The following is a 10,760-nucleotide window of genomic DNA, read 5'->3' as shown; positions in this document are numbered from 1 at the left end:
CATGTTTTGCGATTTTATAAGTTCTAAATATTAGATTTTAAATTTCATAAATAATGCTGTTGCCGATGTCGGGGGTCGAACCCGCGACCTTATGGTTGGTAGCAGTGCCTTTTTGCTGCCTAGGCTACTGAGCTGTTGTGTAGCCGGCTTCTTAACTAATGCTTTTGCACACGATCGCTGTGCTCTGCCTTTCCAATGCTGATCTACGTGTTGTGCAATGTGCAAGCGAGACGCCTATATTTTGCAATTCTATTTTTAGCAGGTTATATCGTAAATCCAATTACGAGGGTGTCTGGTGCGTGTCTGGCTTGACACGTGATGTCTCGCACAGTGGCAGATTTTGTTACAAATGTTGCTGAGGAATATCTATTTGTACCAATAGCATCAAGATATTTTATTCGGATAGTGGTGGTAATATGCCAAGGAAAATTTGGTGACAGTAATTTAATGATGACGAACACTGATTTTTTTAAAATCCCAATGGGGATTTTTTTGTTTCACGGAAAATGTTGCCGTAAAGGGGGTATTAATTGCAATCTGTATGTCAAGAAAAAAAATAACACTTTTCTAATACCAATTTTGAAAACAATTAGAATTTTAATTCTTACCGTCTTGGAAATTTAATTGCTTTTCGGAAAATGTTGTTGTAAAAATTTGTAAATTTACTTAGATGTCAGCGTTTTTTGATTGATGACTTTTTTTGGGAATTTGCAAAAATTTCCACAAAAATTTTACGAATATTAGTTCGCTTTTAAAGTGATAATTTATTTTATTTAGTCATTAATTAATTAGACTAAAGGATTTTGCGGGTTAAAATCACTTATTTTTTCACTTTAAATTTTTCTTTTTAAATGACAAAGAATTTTTTTTTTTTTTTGGTTTCTGATATGCGTGTTTGATCTTTGTATGGTCAGCAACGGAAAGAAGGAAGAGATTTTGTAGCAGCATAATGATACTATCGTAAAACAACCTAATTATTGTTCACCACTAAGCAAAGGTACATAAGTCAATTAGAGAAGAGCTAAGTATGTTTTAGAACACATTTGAGTGCATTCTCACTAATACATAGAAATTATTAGCTGATTCTAAGTCTCCACTAACGGTATAATAGAAAAAAAAATAGTTAAAATAAAAAAATTAAAAAAAAAAACGGATTGGTGTTAGCCGGGTTTGAACTCTGGTCCTTACGACTGCAAGGCCGAGATACTATCTCTAATTAGCTACGCCAATTTATGTGGGTGGCTCGCTAAACAGTCCATATGAGACAAGGCAGGGAATGTAACAGGTGTTATCCGAGACACATCGGCACCAAAAAAGATTCATGTCTAGATACAATTTTCAGAATGTTCGAAAAATAATATGCTAAAAATAGCTATTGACATCCCAGCGAACATTTTATTAACCGAAAAGAGGAATTGTGATGGAACCATAATTTACCACAAATATGCATAGAATCACTTTCTGAGTCGGTTTATGCTTGTGCGTCTGTCCATCTGTCTGTCCATGTTAAATTGTAAACAAAGTGCAGGTCGCATTTATTATCCGAATTGGATGAAATTTGGGGCAGGACATTTATTTGTGCCAGGGACGAACCCTATTGAAATTGGGAAAATCGGTTCAGATTTAGATATTTTCGTCCGATTTTTAGCAAATGGATCACCAAAGAGTCAAATTTGGTCCGATTGGCACAAAATTTTGCACAACGTACTGAAGTTATGATAGCATAAAGTGTTCCAAGTTTTATTGAAATCGGTTTAGATTTAGATATAAGTCCCATATATATGTTCTTCTGATTTTTTGCAAATTGTGGACCAACGAATTAAAGGGTGCACTAAATAATGAACTGATGATTGTGGATGAACTGGAGATTATATCTTTTGTTGTTGTAGCATCGCACTGTGTTGTAGCATTATGAATATTTTTATTTAAATTGATTTACATAATTTTCTAAACGAATCTAAATCTAATTACATGTACTTTGGCGTAGCTTACCGAGGACATCAGTGTGGATTGATGTACCAAAGAAGAATCCATTGTACCAAATTTCACCGAATTCGGTTGTAAAGCACGTTCAAGAACACCCTTTTATAACCAATAAGAACCTATTGTACCAAATTTAAGCGAAATTTAAAAAACCCTTATGTGCATATGAGTGGGCCGTAAAGCTCATCTTTGAACTTGATCTGCCTGCAGACAAAAGACAACTCTATGTTGTCGTCTAGAGGCTAGACAACAGACAGACGGACATGCTTAAATCGCCATAGAATTTTATGCTGATCAAAAATATTTTATAGGGTTGGAAGTGAGTATTTCGATGAATTATAAACGAAAAAAACAAACTCAATATAAATTTACAAATGTACCTGGTCATTAATCCTTCGGTTAATCGGTTCACACATTGCCACTTATCACATATGTTTAAAGTAGTCAACTTTTATGTCAATGGTCCTTCAAAAATTAGGATGCATCTCTTGAATATAGCCAAAGTGGTAAAGGGTATCATATAGTCGGCCCGTCCGACTTTACTACTTTCCTTACTGAAATATAGCCAAAGTGGTAAAGGGTATCATATAGTCGGTCCGTCCGACTTTACTACATTTCTTACTGGTTTTGTATATGCCCCTAGTTTTTTTTTAATGTTGTTGCCATGCTTGTTAACTAATATCTTACAAGATAACAGAATTCAGATTTATTAAAATTATATTAACCGTGTAAAATGTTATCACATTTTATTAGTGTTTTGTTTAAAAGGGTTTATTGCGTGTATGTTTATTTAATATATAGTAAAAAGTCAGATACAAAACATTTTTTATTTAAATATCGGTCATTCTCCTGAATATTAGTTCAGTTTTCTTTGTAAACGCAACACAAACAGAATGCAAGTCGTTACTGTTCTTACGTTCTGTGTAGTAGCAGTATTTTTGCAAACAGCTCAGGCTGTTCCAACGTTGCAACGTGGATTTCAGGGTGGTGAATTTTATCTTGAAGTTGATCAAAAGGTGATATTGAAAGGAGCATAAAATCACCTCTCACATTTCATAGTTTTTTTATATTTATTTTATAGTTTCACGTTTTCCATATGAACTAATTTCTAATTTCCCCTTCTTTCGTAGTATAATTGGTTTGAAGCATCACACGAATGTGCTCGAAAAGGTTTGAGACTCGTTGAAGTCCGTGACGCCGCCAAGAACAAAGAATTATTGACTGCACTGGAATCTTACATTGGTATCGTGAAGAGTTTGCAGATTTGTAATAAATTTATTAGAGACCGTACTTTTTTGGTTTAGGCAATCCCAAGGACTTTTGGATAGGAGCTAACGATGAATACAATACAGCCAAGGATCTAAATCGTCCATTCTACTGGTCATCTGGTCAGCGTGTAACATTCACTAACTGGGCAAAAGGCGAACCGAACAATGCTGGTAGTAATGAACACTGCGTACATGTATGGTCTAAACTAGACGGATTCCAATGGAATGATAGGGCCTGTACTACAAAATACGGATTTATTTGTGAAAAGCCTGTATAAAATTAAATTACCAAAATCCTTTTTTCCCCACCTTGTTAAAAAATTAAATGAATATAATATTATAAAATTTAAATAAATGAATATTTCGGCATACAACTAATTCCTTTGGACAATTCATATCATCGATATAGAATTTTATTCTGATCAGCTCTATATGTTCACCCAAAATTCAAATTGTACAAAATTGAGTACACATTAGTACGAATTTCCATAACGTTAAATAAAGCCCAACCATACACCCCAACAATGAACCATAACTTTAAATTTCAAGATTCCAGCTCAGCTAAAGGACCAACGTCGGATTGGCAGTCTTTATAATACCCACATATTTAAAAAATACTGAAGAACAATACTGAAGAACAATACAATTTTAAAAAGTGTCTCAAAACAAGCACAATATTATGGTGTCGGATATAATTAGCCATTATATAAATATATTACAAGCATCATTTCCGTAGCAGAGAAGAAGGAGGATATGCAGTGGATGTACGAGGCAGTACATTGCAAACCTTCAGAATGCCGAGTCAAAAGGAGACTGCGGCCAGGAAAATGGCGGTGACGACGAGACATTTAGCCAGTGAAGCTTCAATTCTGAGCATAGCGTCTGCAGATGAAGGTAAGCTAGGCAGAGCCTCGGTACCGACCCTGGAGCTGGAGATAAACAATCTTCTAAATAATATTAACATGTTCGCAGAGAATATCGATCGACTAGATACGACTATGGTACAGAACCTATATGACTTTATAGAAAGTCTAGGGCGCACCCGATGGATGGATGGAGATATTGGAGAACAAATCCAATATGGCAGGAGGTTTTAGGCCAGTTCAAGAACAAATAGGCAGCCTTCAAAGAGCATTGGGGGAGAAAAGCCGTGACGTGGCGGAGTTACGGGCAAGGAATAAAGAGCTAGAAGTTGCTCTAAAAAGATCGGAAGACGTCAATGGTTGCCGTAAAGAAATGTCACAGGCAAGTTATAAAAAAGCAAGAGATACATACATTGAATAGTACTTTCAAGATCTCAAGCTTAAAGGTGAATTGGTTGCGGCTGCAGAGAAAGCCCAGGCAGCAGAAAAATCCTGGGAAGAAGAGAAAAGGAATCTGTTGAAAAAAACTGGATCTTTCGGAGAAGAACCGTCGATCAGCAGAGACAGAACGTGACCAATTGGCCATACGAATGGTTGCCAATAACAATAAGGAGCAGCAAGTAAGTATTATTCCATTTGTTCACAGTAATATTCCATTGGCACAGGAAATAGCTCCAGTCGAGTTGGCCATGGATAAAGGCTGTATGATAAAGAAGTCTGAAAATGCGATCTGTAAGTTGAAAGTGGAATCCACGATTGGTAAGCAGAAAAGGCCAATAAGACGAAGAAAGCGATCAAAGATGTGGATGTGCCGCCCTGGAAGATAAAGAAGACGGTCAACCGTAGCGAGCACTAGCCGGTGGCTGGAAGATGTGGCCGGTAGGAAGATGAAAAATAGTTCAGTTTTCTTTGTAAACGCAACGCAAACAGAATGCAAGTCGTTACTGTTCTTACGTTCTGCTTAGTGACAGTACTTTTGCAAAAAGCACAGGCTGTTCCACGATTGCAACGTGGATTTCAGGGTGGTGAATTTTACCTTGAAGTTGATCAAAATGTGATATTGAAAGGAGCATAAAATCACATTTCGCAAATAAACGGGGAAAGGATATTTTTTAATTGAACATAATACAATTTTTCATTAAATTCATTCAATCTTATATTTTTCACATTTTCCATTTGAACGAATTTAAAATTATTTATTATTAATTAATTTATAATTTCCCCTCTCTTTGTAGTATAACACAGTGACACATTTTTCAACTTTAAAATCTTGAACCAATCGAGACCCCCAAAATCTTGAAGCTTGTGATGATGGAAGAAAATCCCTAGCTGGGTTTTGCATTATTAGCTAAGGTTTTCTTTTAAATTAATTTTTAAAATATTCGACTGGAGGTGGATTTTAACACAATTTTCGAATAATACGTACTTATTATTGAGTCTATATCTCGTGAACTATTCGAAATATTGCTTTTCTCTCTTAAGCAATATTCTTCCTCTTAATTAGATCTAAAAATTTGTTCTTGTGATAAAATCAATAAAACATCACCATCATACTGAAAATTGCACAACTGCAAAAAAATTAAAATTTCGACATACTTTTTCCATGTTTTTTTCACACTTATTTCAGAAACTGCTACTGACTCGACCAAACAATATATGACAAGAATATAGCCAATAGCAAATCAAACAACTCTTCTTAAAACCCCGATTTCATTGGTTGACTCCTTCACTTAGTTATAGCCTCACAAATCCATCAAAATGAACCAAAGAAATTCACTCCAAATTGTAGGTGTATAGAAATAAAAATCGGTATGCTTTTTCAATAAATAGGTACAAAATTAAAGTAAAAATTAAAATGTTTGGGCGCTTTAGTTTTTTTCGAAGACATGTCGCAGCGATATATGCACAGGGTAAACGCAGGAACTGGAGGTGCGACCTTAAAGTTGTCAATATTTCGGATGGTCAAAGTATTATTGGTTTTTGTGCTGTTGGGACAAAACAGCAAAAGTCGATCACTACTCGCACACTTGGGAAAAACGTATGTCAGGAGTAAAAGATGCCACATTAGACATGACAGCAGAGCCACTAATAAAAACCAGTAAGGAAAGTAGTAAAGTCGGAACAGATGAACCCTAACAGACGTCGCATTTTTGAAGGACCAGTAAAATTAAATTGGATCCATAAACATGTCGTTCTACAACCGATACTACATTTTTCATTTGGTCGGATATAGAAGCTATATCTAAATCTGAACCGAATTCAGGAAAATTAACACACATCATTCTAGACCTAATTCATTGTGCTGTGCCAAATTTCGTGCAAATCGAAAGATAAATACAGACTCTGGTGCACCATTTACCTTAAATCGTACGAAAATATATATGGGAGATATATCCAGTCTAGTCTTAATTCAGTACGCTGTGCCAAATTTCGTGCAAATCGGAAGTTATTTAGGGACATTGGAGCACCATTTACCTTAAATCTGACGAATATATAAATGGGAGCTATATCTATATCTGAACTGAATTTCACGAAATTGAGCACACATCATTCTGGACGTAATTCAGTACCCTATGCCAAATTTCATGCAAATCGAATATGTATAGGGACTTTGGTGCCCCGTTTACCTTAATTGTAAGAAAATATATATGGGAGCTATGTCTAAATCGGAACCGTGTTTCCCAATTTCAATAGGTTTCGTCCTTGCGCCAAATAGACTAGCTGTGCCAAATTTCATCCAATTCGGATCATAAATGCGACCTGTACTTTGTACATGCATAAATCGACTTAGAAAGTGATTCTGTGCATATTCTAAAAAGGAACCATGTGTCTATCTCGTTTCCTTTTGCCTGTTACAAACATATGCACAAAGACATAATACCCTGTACCACAGTGTGGTGAAGGGTATAAATATATGTGACATATTGTTGCTACCGCTGCATATTACCCTGTGCATATATGGCAGCGACATGTCTTCGAAAAAAACTAAAGGGCCCAAACATTTTAATTTTTACTTTAATTTTGTACCTATTTATTGCAAAGCATAGCAATTTATATTTCTATAAACATACAATTGGGATTGATTTTTTTGGTTCATTTTGATGCATTTGTGAGGCTATAACTATGTGAAGGAGTCAACCAATGAAATCGGGGTTTTAAGAAGAGTTGTTTGATTTGCTATCTTCTTGTCATATATTGTTAGGTCGAGTCAGTAGCAGTTTCTGAAATAAGTGTGAAAAAACATGGAAAAAGTATGTCGAAATTTTAATTTTTTTCGCAGTTGTGCTATTTTCAGTATGATCGTGATGTTTTATTGATTTTATCTCAAGAACAAATTTTTAGTTTTAATTAAGAGGAAGAATATTGCTTAAGAGAGAAAAGCAATATTTCGAATAGTTCACGAAATATAGACTCAATAATAAGTACGTATTATTCGAAAATTGTTAAAATCCACCTCCAGTCGAATATTTTAAAAATTAATTTAAAAGAAAACCTTAGCTAATAATGCGAAACCCAGCTATGGATTTTCTTCCACCATCACAAGCTTCAAGATTTTGGGGGTCTCGATTGGTTCAAGATTTTAGTGCTGCACAGTGTAATTGGTTTGAAGCATCTCACGAATGTGCTCGATAAGGTTTGAGACTCGTTGAAGTCCGTGACGCCGCCAAGAACAAGGAATTATTGACTACACTGGAATCTTACATTGGTGTCGAGAAGAATTTGCTGATTTTTAATATTTAGAGACAATATTTTTTGTTTGTTTAGGTAATCCCAAGAACTTTTGGATAGGTGCTAACGATGAATACAACACAGACAAAGATCTAAATCGTCCATTCTACTGGTCATCTGGTCAGCGTGTAATATTCAGTAATTGGGCAAAAGGCGACCCGAACAATGCTGGTAGTAACGAACACTGTGTACATTTATGGACTTTACAACGCGGTTTCCAATGGAATGATAGGGCCTGTACCACTAAATACGGATTTATTTGTGAGAAGCCAGTATAAAATTCAATTACCAAAATCCTTTTCTTCTTCCCACATTGTTAAATGTAAGTAATATAATATTATAAAATTTAAATAAATGAATATTTCAGCATACAAGTAATTCCTTTGGACAATTAAAATCGCTATCGTTATTTCAACCGACAGGCAGATATGGCTACATCGATATAGAATTTTATTCTGATCAAGAATATATACAGGGTGAGATGAAAATACTGCAACCAACTTCAAACCGCTGTAATTTCTTAGCCACTCCGACAACTGTTAAAATTATTCCAGTGACAGTGTTTACAAGCGTACAAACAATTTTGGCAAGAATTTTCAAGAAAAACAGTTATGCGTGATTGAATTCAAGTGTGATTTCTTTATATTTGATTTCTTTATATTTGGCTGGAAAACCACAAGTGGCTATCGTTAGAGCACTCCAGCATTTAAATGTGAATAAATCTTTTGTGTCTCGTACCATCGCTCGTTACCGTGATACTGGTAGCGTAGCCCGATTTCAAGGAAGTGGACGGAAGAAAACAGCAACATGAGCAAAAATGGTTCGAAAAGTGGCTCGTGAGCTGAACAATATTCCATTCGGCAGATATTGAAAAATGAGATCAGGGTAAAGCTATTGAAATTCCAAAAAGTGCAAGAACTTACACCGCAAGAGAAAGAAAATAGACTCAAACGAGCTAAAGAGTTGCTTCGCTTGGCCGAAAGTGGTGAACTGCCGAATTTGGTTTCCACCGATGAGAAAACATTCGTTGTCTAGCATGCCATGGGCCGCCATAACAGCGATGGTCGCTCTCCGTTTGTATTAATCGACCGTGGCATTAGAATAAATGCCGATTATTATCGCGAAAATATTCTGGAGGGTGTATTAAAGCCTTGGGTACGCAAACATTTTCGCCGCAGACTTTTAACATTCCAACAGGACTCAGCACCATCGCACTCAGCACGCGCCACCCAAAAATGGTTGCAAAATTAGGTTCCTCGCTTCATTTTCAGCGCACAATCGCCATCAAAAAGTCCGGATACCAATCCGTTGGACTATTTTGTCTGGAGGTTTTTGGGAAAGCAAAGTTGGCACTAAAAAATACCAAAGTGTCGATTACCTCAAACAAGCGCTTTGCCGGGAATGGGCCCAAATACCACAGAGCAACATTCGGGCAGCGTGTGACGGTTTCATTGGCGGTTTGAAGGTCATAAATCGTGAAAAAGTTGACAAATTTGAATAAATCTAAACTTATTCTAAAATTTCATGTTATTTCCGACATTTTTGCTGGCGATTTGGCAACTCCTTCATATGGAAACAGGTGTTCAAATGGAAGTTTCCAAAACACTTAAAATTTTTCTGTTTATATCATGCTTTTTGTGCTAGGCTAAGAACTTCCCAAGCTCCCCCTGTACTGACACAAACATACTACCAAACATTTACGACAACACTTTTGTAAAAATATTGAATTTGGTGGACGCAAAAACACCGTCGTCCGTCGTCTATAACATAAATATTAAATCGCATTAAATTTGTTTATCGAAATAATATTTCATGTTATGATAGCTAACAATATTTCCTATTTCCATTGCAATGGTATGGCATGTCCGTCGGCCCTCAAATCGTTATACCGACATCCCAATATTGTGTCCAGTTTGTTTGATTGTGGCGTGTATAATTTTTAAATACATTTGTGGTTAGACTCTATCAAAAATCAATAAAATTCAAATTCAAGCAAATAACGCAGATATAGGAACAGACAGACAGGCACAGAGAAAGAAGGTGGAAAACAGTAAAATTGATGTATAGAGAGAGAGCAAAAAAAAGTAAAAATATTTTGTAATTTAAATAGTTTTGTGGTGCAAAAATAGTTGAGGTTTTCGTTTAACACATCAATGAATTTGATCAATTTGTAGGCAACATTCATTTCAGATGAACAGATATTTAAATGGCAATTTATATATAAATTGTATGTGAAATATTTTTATGTGTAGGTGGATATTTGTATGTGTGTGTGTGTGTGTGTATGAGTCATTTACACATGCAAATCAGTGTAAATTATGACATTTATCAAAATTACTGCGGTTATAGGGGTTATTTGTACAACTGCCATATATTTGAAATATTAAATAAATGGGTAAATATGTGATGTGGTGAAAAATGATATACACGTCCGCGTAAGATCCCTAGTTTTTCAGTCAGATATATGTAAAAATAATATATATTCTTGGAAAATAACTGTATATGGTGATAATATTGGAATAAATGACGTTTACTACAGTTTTTACTTTTCATACAGGAATATGACGTTTTCGACGTTTACACCTTTCTGACAGTCGAAAACCTAAAAATTTGTCATACGGACCATCCCTGGTGATGTCGGATATGAAATACGAAGCAAGAGCACTATTTTGTCTCACCAATCACGTTGGTTTCAGTAAACACGGTTCATGGCATTTGAGGCGTATTTAGTTGTAGAACTTCAGAGAATTCTGCAGATTCTGAATATTAAATTAATTTGCAATAAATGGGTGCCACACCAATTAACAGAAAAAATTTTAATGAATCGAATTTCCATCTGCGAAGCCTTGTCCAAACGGAATGTGTATACCCATTTTTTAAACGGATGGTGACTGGAGTTGAGAAATGGATCACATAC

The 10,760-nt window shown here is 35.5% G+C and overlaps 1 protein-coding gene and 1 long non-coding RNA gene across 2 annotated transcripts; both read left to right on the top strand.

Moving 5' to 3' along the window:
* The first annotated feature begins 2,876 nt into the window (after positions 1-2,876).
* LOC133338551 (lectin subunit alpha-like) lies at positions 2,877-8,121 on the top strand. The gene is made up of 5 exons (XM_061546721.1): positions 2,877-2,999; positions 3,114-3,225; positions 3,288-3,445; positions 3,974-4,145; positions 7,880-8,121. Exons 1-5 carry the CDS (start codon positions 2,877-2,879, stop codon positions 8,119-8,121), a joined length of 807 nt encoding a protein of 268 aa, XP_061402705.1.
* A 192-nt stretch (positions 8,122-8,313) lies between these two features.
* LOC133338549 (uncharacterized) lies at positions 8,314-8,784 on the top strand. Its single transcript, XR_009754632.1, has 2 exons — positions 8,314-8,355; positions 8,474-8,784. It is a non-coding gene; the product is annotated as an uncharacterized LOC133338549 (long non-coding RNA).
* The last annotated feature ends 1,976 nt before the right edge of the window (positions 8,785-10,760 follow it).

This window comes from Musca vetustissima, unplaced genomic scaffold (assembly GCF_032173495.1).
Source record: "Musca vetustissima isolate MV318-11 ecotype Yass unplaced genomic scaffold, APGP_CSIRO_Mvet_v1 utg40131, whole genome shotgun sequence".
Classification (NCBI taxonomy): domain Eukaryota; kingdom Metazoa; phylum Arthropoda; class Insecta; order Diptera; family Muscidae; genus Musca; species Musca vetustissima.
This window is presented reverse-complemented; position numbering and strand designations above follow the sequence as displayed.